Source organism: Helianthus annuus, chromosome 16, assembly GCF_002127325.2.
Source record: "Helianthus annuus cultivar XRQ/B chromosome 16, HanXRQr2.0-SUNRISE, whole genome shotgun sequence".
Taxonomy (NCBI): domain Eukaryota; kingdom Viridiplantae; phylum Streptophyta; class Magnoliopsida; order Asterales; family Asteraceae; genus Helianthus; species Helianthus annuus.
In genome coordinates this window covers 25,639,312-25,654,429 of record NC_035448.2, presented here as the reverse complement: position 1 = coordinate 25,654,429, position 15,118 = coordinate 25,639,312, and the positions used below count along the sequence as shown (strand labels likewise).

The 15,118-nt window shown below is 37.3% G+C and overlaps 1 protein-coding gene across 2 annotated transcripts; it reads left to right on the top strand.

The window, feature by feature from the left end:
• The first annotated feature begins 1,682 nt into the window (after nt 1-1,682).
• LOC118488057 lies at nt 1,683-9,065 on the top strand. Of its 2 annotated transcripts, XR_004883520.1 has the most exons (3): nt 1,683-2,234; nt 3,331-3,418; nt 8,695-9,065. XR_004883520.1 is itself a non-coding variant. In XM_035985135.1 (2 exons), exon 2 carries the CDS (start codon nt 4,188-4,190, stop codon nt 5,853-5,855), a length of 1,668 nt encoding a protein of 555 aa, XP_035841028.1. In that variant the 5' UTR covers nt 1,683-2,234; nt 3,331-4,187; the 3' UTR covers nt 5,856-6,315. The 2 variants fall into 2 exon arrangements, 1 of the variants encoding a protein (XP_035841028.1); XM_035985135.1 differs by lacking the exon at nt 8,695-9,065 and having other exon boundaries at nt 3,331-6,315.
• Nucleotides 9,066-15,118: the final 6,053 nt, after the last annotated feature.

Below are 15,118 nucleotides of genomic sequence, written 5' to 3'. Positions count from 1 at the left end.
ACAAGACGTGCGCAATGAAGAAATTCACTTTCGGTTGAGATATGACTTAATTGAACTTGTAGGTTCTTTAGGTTTGGAATTTCCGGATTTGGACGAGTAGTAGGTTTTCTTTATGTAGCGTTTTATTTTTGTATGTTTATTTTTCGTTGTAACCTAAAATATTTATAGAAATATTGTTTTTTAATTTAATGAAATTTATAATTTATAATTTTATTGTTTTATTGTTAATTTATAATTTAAAAATTAAAAAAAACCATCACTAGTGATGGACATTTCCACTAAAATCCATCAACAGTGATAGGATGAAGCTCGATAACATGGCAGAACTTGATTGGATGTTGCAAGTGATGGAATTCCATCACTATCACTACTGGAGTGCCCCAACCCCTTAAGGCTTTGGTGTCTATCATTGATCATCTTGAAAGACTTACATTATAATTTTTGGTGGCACAATTAATTGTCCAAAAATGGCATGGGTGAAATGGGATAATGTGACAACTCTGGTTAAAATGGGTGACCTCGGCTTACGTTCATTACACGAATTCAACAATTTTTTAATCGCAAAATGGGCTTGGAGATTTAAAGTTGAATCGAACCGACTTTGAAGAAAGGTAATCATGGCACTACATTTGACACCAAGAAGTTGGGATTTTCTTCCACTAACACATGGCAGAATAGGTACGTGGTGAATATAACTTGAAATGAGGAATCTCTAAGACAATCAAATGTTAGCATGGTGCGACTAATGCAGGGGTTATTGGGGACAGGGTTGGGGTGCGTTATTGGCTAGACCCTTGGGTGGGAGATGAAACATTGAAACAGTTATTCTGGAACTATCTCCTTCGGATACGAATAAATTATGTCTTCTAAAGAGACACATGGCATCAAATATTATTGGTCTAACACATAATTGGGTTTGGTTGTCTAGTCAAGAAGTATCAGAACTGGTGAAGTGTATGAATCTTTTTTTTGAACGACAATCTGCTTTACACATGTAAACCCACCCTTTCGGAGCTATGTCCAAAAAAGCACCAATCTTTGTCTTTTCTTTTATGGACCTTTTAAGTATACATGATGGGGTTGGTGGCTCCCCTATAAACAAAAGGGGGTACAAGCAATTATATGGATCTCTTGTTGGGTAATATGACAAGCAAGGAATAACATGGTCAAAAATATAGAGATCAGGACATTGGGGTTCTTAGAAACAATTAAAAGTTGGAAACACTTGAGTGGTCGTCTTGGTGTGATTTTGAGCTTTAATGTAACATTGTATTAGTAATTTCAATATTGTACATTCTCTTCTCAGTTTCCAATAAAAACAGCCTTTCAAACAAAAAAAAAATTAACAAATAACTAATAAGTCGAGTCAAAGCCAAACATGAGCTTGACAAATGAAGATTTATCAAGTTAAACTCTCACTTGACATCTATTATAAATGGTACACCGTTATATATAGCTTAGAGTTGTTTTTAAAATGGTCAGATTTATATCGATTTCACTATATCATGCCCTAGAATTTAGCTACATTCTCGTCATTGCAGGGTTAGCTTAGTTCTTGATTACAGTTTTTTATATATGAATAAATGAATTATTTGATTAACAACCAAAATCATCAAAGGGGTCTTCTTATTGGTACACTATCAAATCTAGCAATATTCTAGAGTGAATATTTTTTTTAGAGGTGGCAAAATGGACCCAACTAAGAAAGTTTGGGTTGATTTGGGTGCAAAATAGCTAAGCAATGGGTTAAGTTGGGTAAGCCTTTATAGTTACAAGGGTCAGGATGGGTAAATTTAAAACTAAAAGAAAAATCCAATGGGTCAGGATAGGCCAAGATAATAAAAGGAGTGGGTTACAATGGACTCATTTGGAACCCAAAATAGAAACAGTTGAACACAACGTCAATTGGGGATTAGGTTCTTCAATTACTAAACATCAAACCATAATTCACAACAAATCAGTCCATCCAGCGATTGAATTCCCAAAATCATCACATCATTCCGGTGAATTCACCAATCTGTTCGTCGTTTCTAAGTTTCTGACACTCAATTTTAGTTAAGTTGATCAACTGTTTGTGGTAAGAAGTTCAAGTGAAGCCCATACAACATCCTTTCAATCTCTCCAAACAAATTAACCGGTGTTCTCCGGCACGGTGGCCGGCGGCGGCAACAAGAAGTATCGATCTGAATTCTGAACATCGAATACTAATTTTAATTGCTCACAGCAAACATCAGGTTAGATCTATCTAACTTTTTTGTTGGGTTGTAACTTGTAATTGATGAGATTTAATGTATACTTGACGAATTCATTAAGGATGTATTCTGGGTTTCTTTCATTTTGGTTAAAATTGTGTTCTTTTTCAAGTAATTGTTACAATTTATGTTGATTTTATGCTAAAAAGTGTTTACCATTAGTAGTGCCCGTAAGGTGTTTGTTGAAATGCCCAAGTGAGTTTTGATCCTAAATTAGATAATTTGTTATGAAATACAACAATCTTTACCACAAATGCAAGATCAAGAGATATTATTATTTAGCATAGTACTACAACCTTATTTACGGATTGCTAGTACAGATTTATAAGTTAAGTGACCTTTAGGAAGTGTAAAGTAATTAACTGCTATAACTGGTAGTGTTAAAGCTTTAGAGATTCTTGTTTTGCAACAAAGTGACAAATAAAGTATGTTGAATACGCAAGATATTGCAAATTTTGATCACTTGACAGGCTTGATGCCTCTTTTCACTGGTAAAATGGTTGTTTATCTCGAAGAGTCGAAGTGACAGTTAAGGTGGTTGAAAAATCTTTTCGTTTTTTTTTTTAAATATTTTTCAAAATTTTTTCGTTTTTTTTTTAATTTTTTTTAATTTTTTTAGGTTTTTTTTAATTTTTTAAATTTATTTCGCTTTTTTAGTTTTTTAATAATTTTTTTCATTTTTTATAATTTTTTTTCAGTTTTTATTATTATTGATTTATTCTCAACCCATCCTAACCCAAACCCATCTTGACCCGAACTCATCCTGACCCAAACCCATTATGACCTTCTTCTTTCTTTTACCCATCTTAACCCAAACTCATTCTAACCCAAACCCATCTTGACCCAACCAACCAATCCAATCCAACCCATCCATTTTGCCACCTCTAATTTTTTTATTCAGACTTCACATGTAGGAGTTTAAGAATATCATATTTCCAGACTTATAAGACTTCATATGGCAATCACATTCCGGAGTAGACCCTTATCTAAAAATATGATTTCATTTGTGGATTCAAAATAAAGAACCTCTAAAAATTTAAAATGATTTCACAATGATAAGAATTTTGTATCAATATAGGTGTTTAAACAGTATACACGTTTATCTTTCTTGCTGCTTATTCAAGGGGAACTACCACATCGAAGTCTTTGTTGGTAATATCAGATATGTAAGTGAACTCACAATTGTTGGAACTGGATAATTTTATTCATCAACACAAGAGCTTAAATACACAAGGGAAACACAAACACTGTAAATACACGATGACCACGTAAACAAACATGCAATCAAGAGAAAATCTACCCACTACTTGACAACATGGACTACCCACTTTATCCAGTTATACCCAACGACTCTTTTCTATAATATGACTCAAAATGACAAATATAACCTTAATTAAAGACACTTCATGCAAAGACTCAAAACATACAAACATGCAGACTGTTGATTATTTGGGACATTGTTGAAGATTGTTTCGGTAATCAAGAATCATCCGAGTCACGTATTTGGGCCTCGGGCCTGTTTATGTTTATTTGGTTTATATATTATTAGTAATGGGTCAAACAATAGATTATGTTATGTATTTATTTGGGCCGTAGGCCACCAGTTGGGTCGAACAGATTATGTATATGTCCAGTCCAAATAGCAACCGGTTATGGGTAAGGATGTTGGGCCATGTAGCGAACCGGTGTGTCTCCAATAACCGAATGGCGGTTATTCTGAAACGTCACCACTCTTTGAAACAACGTGACTATTGGAAGACATACCCCTTCATCCCTATAAAGTCGCTGCCTAACTTCCCTATCATTCGGTTGTTATCGTAGTTATCAGTTTGTATTCGAACGTGGTATTCAAGTTATCATATTCAAAGTTTAGTGTCAATCAAGTTCATTCGGTTAGTTATTGTTTTCTGCAAATCATTCTCGTTTCAATTAGTCATGATGAATTCGTGTGAGTGTTGTGGTTTGTACGTGAATGATTGTGTTTGTGGTCACAAGTCCATCCGTTCCGATTGGTCCTGGGTTTCCGATGATGATGATACCAACATTGGTATCAGAGCCAAAGGTTTAACAGGAACCGGAAGGAATTGTGATCAAGGAGAGAACCGAATCGGTGGAAACAAGGGGAAATCGGTTATGACCGATTTCGGTGATGATGTGTTTGTTCGTAGTGGAGAGTGCGGCCGGGCGGCGGAAGCGGATGAGTACGCGCAGGGGAAGCCAACCATGCGGACCGGGGTATCACCAATGAAAAAGTTTCCAAAGAAGGTATTCAGAGGGGGTTTCACGAAGAAGAACGGGAAGAAACCCAACGCATCAGTGGGTAGGCCAAGAAAACCGGGGGTTCGGTGTTTCAAGTGCAAGAAGTTTGGCCACATCGCGTCAATTTGCCCTAGTAAGTATATTATACTATCACCTTTACCAGTCGAGAATGATTATATTGTAAAGGATACTTGCGGGGGTAAATGGGATTCAATCTGGGTTGTGGATCCCACGTTTAAGACGCACATGACGGGAAATCGTAGTTTGTTCAAGTGTTTTAAAAGACACTTCGGGGTTGTAACGAATGAAAGCAAGAAGGATGTTTCGTTTGTTCATGGAATTGGTGAAGTAAGGGTGCCGGTGGACGGCAAGGATAAGACAATTCCGTGTGTTAGTTACGCACCAAAACTTGACAGGAATGTTCTAAGTTTGGAACAACTCCTGTTTCAAGGAATCGAGACGGTTACTATGGGTGAAAAGTGCGTATTGAAGAAGATGTTCGGTTGTCGATCAAAGGGTTACGACATATACGAAGACAAGTCGGAAACCGACTTGGAACAAGATTATCTTGACGCCTTTTATGATAATCTTGGGGTCGACAATGGGTATAAGGAAGAAAAAGAAAAGTTTCAAGAATGTTTAGGCGATTACTATGAGCGAGAATTTGAAAAGTCAAAAAATAAAAAGAAAGTGTATGACGAACGCCCAAGTGCAAGGAAAGTCGTGTACTCGAAAAAGGCAAAGAAAGCTTTAATGATTTATCTCGAAGGCGAGAAGGATAATCCACGCCAATCAAGGCAAATGCTTCGGGAACGGGCAATAACTCTCTCTCAACTCGAGGAGGATGTTGTAGAAAGGGGGTTAATCATGGAAAGCTGCATTGAACCAGGGGATCTAATCACACTACACGAAGAAATCAAGAAGCACCCAAGATTCTTCGACACACCGTTTGAAGAAATCTTAGTTTGGTTCATCACGAACTTTCTTGGAATTGTTTGTGAGAAGGCAATGCCACCGAAGTTAATTGATGGTCGTGATGTTAGCCTCATACTACTACACCGCATCGTGAAGCACAACGGTGGGTTTGATGAGATAATGGCAAAAGACAAATGGGGCGAGATATCGGTGAAGTATGGTTACGACAAGGACGACGCTTATGAAATGAAGGTTGCATACGTTTACTATCTAGAGTTGGCCGAATGGTACTTTGATTACATCAAGAAGGAGCGTGCAAGAGAAAAAGTTGGAATGGCCGAGAGCTCGAGCAATTGCGGATGGATCGAAGATTCAAGTGATGATGACGTGGTGGTGAAGATCGAAGTCACCAACAACCGCAAGGAGTAAACGGATTGAAGAGCTCGGATATTTCTTGCTTAAGGGGGAGAATGAAGATTGTTTCGGTAATCAAGAATCATCCGAGTCACGTATTTGGGCCTCGGGCCTGTTTATGTTTATTTGGTTTATATATTATTAGTAATGGGTCAAACAATAGATTATGTTATGTATTTATTTGGGCCGTAGGCCACCAGTTGGGTCGAACAGATTATGTATATGTCCAGTCCAAATAGCAACCGGTTATGGGTAAGGATGTTGGGCCATGTAGCGAACCGGTGTGTCTCCAATAACCGAATGGCGGTTATTCTGAAACGTCACCACTCTTTGAAACAACGTGACTATTGGAAGACATACCCCTTCATCCCTATAAAGTCGCTGCCTAACTTCCCTATCATTCGGTTGTTATCGTAGTTATCAGTTTGTATTCGAACGTGGTATTCAAGTTATCATATTCAAAGTTTAGTGTCAATCAAGTTCATTCGGTTAGTTATTGTTTTCTGCAAATCATTCTCGTTTCAATTAGTCATGATGAATTCGTGTGAGTGTTGTGGTTTGTACGTGAATGATTGTGTTTGTGGTCACAAGTCCATCCGTTCCGATTGGTCCTGGGTTTCCGATGATGATGATACCAACATTGGTATCAGAGCCAAAGGTTTAACAGGAACCGGAAGGAATTGTGATCAAGGAGAGAACCGAATCGGTGGAAACAAGGGGAAATCGGTTATGACCGATTTCGGTGATGATGTGTTTGTTCGTAGTGGAGAGTGCGGCCGGGCGGCGGAAGCGGATGAGTACGCGCAGGGGAAGCCAACCATGCGGACCGGGGTATCACCAATGAAAAAGTTTCCAAAGAAGGTATTCAGAGGGGGTTTCACGAAGAAGAACGGGAAGAAACCCAACGCATCAGTGGGTAGGCCAAGAAAACCGGGGGTTCGGTGTTTCAAGTGCAAGAAGTTTGGCCACATCGCGTCAATTTGCCCTAGTAAGTATATTATACTATCACCTTTACCAGTCGAGAATGATTATATTGTAAAGGATACTTGCGGGGGTAAATGGGATTCAATCTGGGTTGTGGATCCCACGTTTAAGACGCACATGACGGGAAATCGTAGTTTGTTCAAGTGTTTTAAAAGACACTTCGGGGTTGTAACGAATGAAAGCAAGAAGGATGTTTCGTTTGTTCATGGAATTGGTGAAGTAAGGGTGCCGGTGGACGGCAAGGATAAGACAATTCCGTGTGTTAGTTACGCACCAAAACTTGACAGGAATGTTCTAAGTTTGGAACAACTCCTGTTTCAAGGAATCGAGACGGTTACTATGGGTGAAAAGTGCGTATTGAAGAAGATGTTCGGTTGTCGATCAAAGGGTTACGACATATACGAAGACAAGTCGGAAACCGACTTGGAACAAGATTATCTTGACGCCTTTTATGATAATCTTGGGGTCGACAATGGGTATAAGGAAGAAAAAGAAAAGTTTCAAGAATGTTTAGGCGATTACTATGAGCGAGAATTTGAAAAGTCAAAAAATAAAAAGAAAGTGTATGACGAACGCCCAAGTGCAAGGAAAGTCGTGTACTCGAAAAAGGCAAAGAAAGCTTTAATGATTTATCTCGAAGGCGAGAAGGATAATCCACGCCAATCAAGGCAAATGCTTCGGGAACGGGCAATAACTCTCTCTCAACTCGAGGAGGATGTTGTAGAAAGGGGGTTAATCATGGAAAGCTGCATTGAACCAGGGGATCTAATCACACTACACGAAGAAATCAAGAAGCACCCAAGATTCTTCGACACACCGTTTGAAGAAATCTTAGTTTGGTTCATCACGAACTTTCTTGGAATTGTTTGTGAGAAGGCAATGCCACCGAAGTTAATTGATGGTCGTGATGTTAGCCTCATACTACTACACCGCATCGTGAAGCACAACGGTGGGTTTGATGAGATAATGGCAAAAGACAAATGGGGCGAGATATCGGTGAAGTATGGTTACGACAAGGACGACGCTTATGAAATGAAGGTTGCATACGTTTACTATCTAGAGTTGGCCGAATGGTACTTTGATTACATCAAGAAGGAGCGTGCAAGAGAAAAAGTTGGAATGGCCGAGAGCTCGAGCAATTGCGGATGGATCGAAGATTCAAGTGATGATGACGTGGTGGTGAAGATCGAAGTCACCAACAACCGCAAGGAGTAAACGGATTGAAGAGCTCGGATATTTCTTGCTTAAGGGGGAGAATGAAGATTGTTTCGGTAATCAAGAATCATCCGAGTCACGTATTTGGGCCTCGGGCCTGTTTATGTTTATTTGGTTTATATATTATTAGTAATGGGTCAAACAATAGATTATGTTATGTATTTATTTGGGCCGTAGGCCACCAGTTGGGTCGAACAGATTATGTATATGTCCAGTCCAAATAGCAACCGGTTATGGGTAAGGATGTTGGGCCATGTAGCGAACCGGTGTGTCTCCAATAACCGAATGGCGGTTATTCTGAAACGTCACCACTCTTTGAAACAACGTGACTATTGGAAGACATACCCCTTCATCCCTATAAAGTCGCTGCCTAACTTCCCTATCATTCGGTTGTTATCGTAGTTATCAGTTTGTATTCGAACGTGGTATTCAAGTTATCATATTCAAAGTTTAGTGTCAATCAAGTTCATTCGGTTAGTTATTGTTTTCTGCAAATCATTCTCGTTTCAATTAGTCATGATGAATTCGTGTGAGTGTTGTGGTTTGTACGTGAATGATTGTGTTTGTGGTCACAAGTCCATCCGTTCCGATTGGTCCTGGGTTTCCGATGACGATGATACCAACAATTGTGTGCAATTCATATTCTTTTGCCCAGGAAGCATCACATTCTCGACTTTGGCCTGCAACCATGAACCAGAATAGAAGAGCTTTGGTGGAGGTGGAGGTGGAGGTGGAGCCGGAGTACTCGGTTTATACTTGGAACAATCGAAGCTGCATATGCTAAGTTGTTGCTTTTCAACTACGAGGCAGTATCCTGATTCTGCCTACTCATTTGTCTTGCAGTGTTCAGTACACTGCTTCTCGTCACACTTTTCATGATAAAGGTTGGTTACCCTGTCGCAATATTGTACCGGTGCGCTTTCTGTTCACGTCATGCGAAAAAATGGAACTTAGTTATGGAAAGTTATTTGATTTTGAAATTAAGAAGACGAGAACCAGGGAATATGAAACTACACCTTTGATTAAATAAGGTTTTTACATTATTGTTTATTCCTTAGCAAACATTTGTAAAACATTATTAACAAGGAAAAAACAAGTCGATATTACTCAATGTGTGTATATATAGAGTATGTTTTGGAAAAGTAGTTTACTTTGGAAACCATTTTGGATTTCTAATATATCTATTTTAACTTAGTTTATCGCACTTGAAAGTGTGACTTCGTAGAACTCATATTTATTTCGACTGAACATCGACTTTAGGTGAAATAGCATTTAATAACCACGAATTCAACGAAAACATACTTGCCAACCTCGAGTTTAATTAGGTTTACAGTGAAGTTGCTTTTCCAAGTGTGCACTTCAACTAAATTCGGTGTTGGTTTACCGACATTTAAGAGACAACCCGAATGCTCTTTTAATAACATAAAAATCAATGAGTGTACATATTGACACACCAAGTGGCCTATTTGCAAACTAAACCCTATCTCTACGGCTCTACCTACGCCTCGTATAGAGCTATACGCAGCCCTATACGAGGCGTAGGTATGGGGTAGGTACACGACCAGTCAGTCAACCTCATACACTATCAAATCATGCAGATATACGCCACATATAGTGCCATACAAAGCTAGTATACCAGGTACTTATACGCTGCGTAGAGAGCTATACGCAGTGTATGTCAGTCAGATTTGACGCTTGTTATATTATTTTAATTTAATCCGTAGAGTATTCAAACGGTATAATATATTCGAACCCTACACGAGTATTTAAAAATAATTAACGGTATAATATTTAATCATTTATAATATTCGAACCGTACTAGACTTGGTATAATAATTTAATTTAAACGATAACAATATAATATATTCGAACCGTATCTGAGTTTTTCAAAAAAAAATTAACGGTATAACATTAATGGTTATATATTTTAAGCAATTAAATGTTTGAACCGGGTTGGAATTTATAACACAAATACACCAAACTAACAAAACAAAATTCTGATGGGTTTTATACGCTGCGTATAAAGCTATACGTAGCGTATACAAACCCTAGTTATCTGTGTCTATGATTGCTTGGTCAGACACGTTGAAATTCATGCAACCTATACGCTGTATATAACTGTATACGCAACGTATATAAAAACTAAAATAGCCACCAGGAGTGTGTGAATATTCGGGCCAAATTGATGTACAATAATCATTAAACTTTAAACGGCGAAATATAAATTTTGTCTGAGCACCTGCGATAGATATGATGGAAAAAAATGCAAAGAAAACAGTTAAAGTTTTAACCTTTTTGAATGTAGACAAATTGAACTTGCGTAAAGCAAATGTCGAGAATATTGGGAATAATTATAAGAGAAGGAAGAAATTAAAAGAAAATATGTTTGGGAGTTATAAACCTTCACAAAAAGAACTTCAAATTAAGTAATCAAAATTTTGTATGGTGCCAATTAACTACCATTTTCGTATATGTGGTTTGTATAATTACGGCAATCCAGGCTACATTTTCAAATTTGTACAACTTTTGTCCCTGGCATTCATGAACTGTGCTACTTCGCTCCGAAAAGTTAACGCTCATTTAATTTTGTATGTTTAATGAGAGGTAAAAAAAGGTCGTTGTACAATATTATTTGAGTTAATTGTCATTTTCATCTCTATGGTTTGTCCAATTAGGTAAATCCATGTTAAAACAAAACAACAAAAGAAAAGAAATTATACATCAAAAGCCATCCACTTGGTCCATTCTAATGGACTAGATTTAGAGCGATTTCTAATCCACTAATGGCTAAGCTTTTCATTGGTTCTCCATTATCGAACCAAAAGCATTGATAAGTTTGATCAATTAAGACTACAATCTGGATTAAAAACAAAAAATAACAATGAAATAAATAAGATTGATTATGCACCTGATATTGCAAGAACGAAGATGAGCAAAAGCAATACTAAGTAAGAAACTGAATTGTTCGCCATTTTCGAGTTGAGTGAAGAAGAGAGCTTGACAATGAGTTATTTATAAGTGAAGAAAGGAGTTTCAAGAACATTCGTGTGGAAGTTAACCAAAATCTTTAACAAATAAAATGCATTTTAAAATATCAAAACTTCATCACATGTGGGATTATATGATTTAATGTTAGATGGCTATGCACTTCCCATTAACCCTATAGAAATCGTATTTTCTTATACGGTTCCTATTGGGGTCACTTTTCAGACCCTTTTTAGTTCTGAACTACAGGCATGCTAGAGCATATCGTAACAATAGGAATCATATTGCCTTATATGATTCCTATTGGTGTCGCATTTAATGGTTTAAACCTTATGAGAAGCGTATTGGGCTATAAGTTTTCCTATTGAAGGATGTATAAAAATTTTGGGATGTGTAGATACCATCATCCTTTAATAAAATCTCAATTTCGGTTGTTTTGTTATGTATAAATATAGTGGTATTGATCACTTGTATAAATTGGTCTGATTAAGTGTCTCTAAATTTACAAGAAAAACTACATATTTTCAATTGGTCTAGTGGTGGATAGTGTGCAGTATTAGATTCTTTTTAACCGCAAAACATATATTTCACTAAGAAGCCACTTGCAAAAAGCTAGAAACTGCCAAATGACCACATATAATTTTTACACTTAAAATTTTATAAACTAGGTTTAAAAAAGTTCGCCACGTTGCGGCAAATTTCTTTTGTTATTTAGTCCGTGTTTACATGCGTTTTGAAATCACTACGAACATGTTGCGAACGGAACTGCTGACAAGAATAAAAAGAAAATGTAGAAAAAAAAACACTAAAAGATAACTGAAAGAAAATCAACCAAAAAGTTGTATGGTAATGATGTTGTTCGTATGAAACCCGTGGTCAGAGATGAGCAAATTGTTCCGGGTACCGGTACCAAATTTGCCGAACCGAAAGATCTTAAGTACCAATTCGTTACCGACTTTTGGCGTTCTGTTACCGCTTCACTATCGTTTTTTACCATCATATACCGGTACCGTAACCGGTATTTTGGGTATCAGTACCAATTCTGTATTGGTTGGCACCGAGCTTATTCCTACCTCTGAAACTAAAAAGAGAAAAAAATTAAAAGTTGTAGAAAATCAACAAAATAAAGTTGTACGACACCGTTGTTCGTACGGTAACCGTGATCAGGGATGAGCAAATGGTACCGGGTAGTAGCACTGAATTTCCCGAACCAAAAGATTTCCAATATCAATTTGGCACCAACTTTTGGCGTTTACTATATTAGTGCCGGTTTTTACCTTCATGTACCGATACCGAACAGGACCATTCCGGTATTTTCGATACCAGTACTGGTTCGATAGCGGTTGACACCAAGCTTATCCCAACCCATGATATTAAAAAAAGATTAAAGTTAAAAAGCAAAGAAAATAACTATTACTATAATATTAAAATAATAAAAGTATTAAAAAAACTATATATTATTATAATATTAAAATTACTATTTATTTCAATTCCTTTAGTAATATATATTAATAATAATAATAACTAATGTGTTGGTTCTAATTAAAAAAAACAATAATGCAATTTACACTTAAAATTTTATAAATAACTAGTGTGTTAGTTCTAATTAAAAAAAACAATAATGCAAACTATACGGCCATACGTAATGAGTATTATAGGGGCATGAAGAGAATTGATAACGCTCCTAACACCGTCCTCATGGTCGTTATAGGTGCATGAATGGGAGGGACGTTTCAAGTATAATGCTTAGTGAAAAGAAATAAAATTGGAAAGTAATGATTGAAAAGACATTAAGTGGCGTTAATCATTACACAATATTTAGGGAGAATTATAATCTTGATATAGCGGAAAATGCCCCTCAAATGGCATTAATCATACGAATCGTGTAAAGGAAAACAATTTAGAAGATTCATTACTTCGTTTATAGTTTTCTGTGTAACTTGGTTTTTTTTTTTTTTTTTTTTTTTTTGCATAATGTTTGCAGAACTACGTAGTATTTTGTTTAAATTGTTTATAGATATTAGATTTTACTAAACCATGTGAACTTTGTATGTTTGTGTCTTCATGTAACTATGTTTAAAAGTTGCCTTAGGATGCTTTATATGCTTTTATTTTATTATGTTATCATTTTCAATCATTTTCTTTGTTTTATTGGAAACATCTTATTGATGTGTGTAAAATGCAACATATAAATCACATCAATTAAGGCATAAAACTAACCCTTTTTAAGTACTAATGTTGGAAAAAGAGTGTTTTTGTCTTCCTTTTGTATTTTCAGGATGAAATGAGCTCAAAATCACAAAAGAAGCAAAAAGACAACTAATTCTACCATAAAATACAAGAAAAGGAACAAAAGTGGACTGCCCGGACCCTCAACGGCACCTCCCAAGGCAAAGGAGAAGAAACAGAGTCTGAACACGCCCCGTGTCCAGCGAACACGGGGGCGTGCCCAGGAAGCAACATAAAAAACAAACCAGTAGAAGCTTCCATTGCCCACCACGGGGCCGTGTCCAGTGAGCACGGGGGCGTGGTGAAAGTACAGCAGACGCATTAATTGTAATTCGCAATTACAATTAATGAGGAGAGAGAGTGTCAGGCGGGCACGGGGCCGTGTCCAGCGGACACGGGGCCGTGTCCAGCCTTCTGTTCAGCCTATAAATAGAGGAGCTTGGCTTCATTCTCTCTCATCCCTTGGCACACCACCTCTCTCACACCTCATCCACCACCCACCACCACCATAACACCATCATCCACCACCATCATCCATTGTCCATCGTAGAGTGTGTGAGTCGTCTCGGGATCCAAGATTGATCGTAAGAGTTCTTGACAATCAAGGCCATGTTTGCCTAAGTCTCTTACATCACTTGGTGAAGACAAGTGTTTAGTATAATACTTTTTATTTTTAATCTTTTGCACTTTTTATTTGGTTTTGTATTAATGACTTTAATAACTAGTTACTTATCTTGAAGGTGATCTTTCCTTATCGTTTGTCCGTGGTGTCTTGGCATTATTTTACTGTCTATATAAAATAAAAGATTTTCACCATTCATATCTCCACGGTCTATATGGAGGTATGTTGGCTACCTGGTCGGGGGTTAAGGGAACGGTTTGGTAAGGGTCTTGCCCTTGTTCAGCGTTTAGAGGTCCTGCTTGGGACCTGGGTCAAATTTAGTAGGATCTCCTTCAATGCCCATAGGTATTGGATGGCGGGGATCCAAACTCTTAAATAAGTGCAAAAGTGCGAAAATAATCAAAGGTTATACTAACACACGTGTCGGATCCAAGTGATTCATCTTGTCTATCTGTTTTTTATTTTATTTTTATTTTCAGCATTTAGTTAGTTTTTATTTTCTTAGTTTAAAACATTTTTCTAACCTTTTGATTTGATTAGACGTTGAGGATAAACCGGTATTAAAAGCTCTTGTGTCCTTGGACGACCTCGGTATCTTACCAACACTATACTACGTCCACGATGGGTGCACTTGCCCATATGTGTGTTTAGTGTTAGTGAATATCGTGTTTTATAAATTTAAAACTTGGCTAAAAGTGTAAAAAGGGCTTAAATATATATCTAAAAACATATACACACTTTACGCACATCAAGTTTTTGGCGCCGCTGCCGGGGACACAAGGATTTTAAGAAAGTTAGGAATCAACGGCCTAATCATATTTTTATTTTTCTTTAATTTTTTTTTAGGATTTTTCTTAGATTTTTAGCTTCTGCAGAGCTCAACACGGGGCCGTGCCCGCTGAACACGCCCCGTGCTCAATCATTGGAACTGGCAATCCTGTTTTAAGTCAGACAGTAGGCTGAACACGGGGCCGTGTCCACTCAACACGCCCCCGTGCCCAAGATTCAGTTGCTGAAAACAGAACCGTTAGATCCCGGCGGTTGGTAATTTCTGACACAAACATGAGTGATAGTAATTCTTTTTACTTTCGGCACTCTTATGGTTTGTGGTGTCGAATATGTGGAGGCGAACATGAGGAATTAAAATGTTTTTTTCCTCACTTATAGGCCCCACTATATAGACCCACCGATTCCTTGTAACCTTAAGAGGGGCGAAAGTAAAAATAAGCACTATTTCTCCCTC

Excerpts from the sequence above, each read along its gene's own strand:
- LOC118488057 (XM_035985135.1), top strand. The coding sequence starts at position 4,188 with ATGATGAATTCGTGTGAGTGTTGTGGTTTGTACGTGAATGATTGTGTT.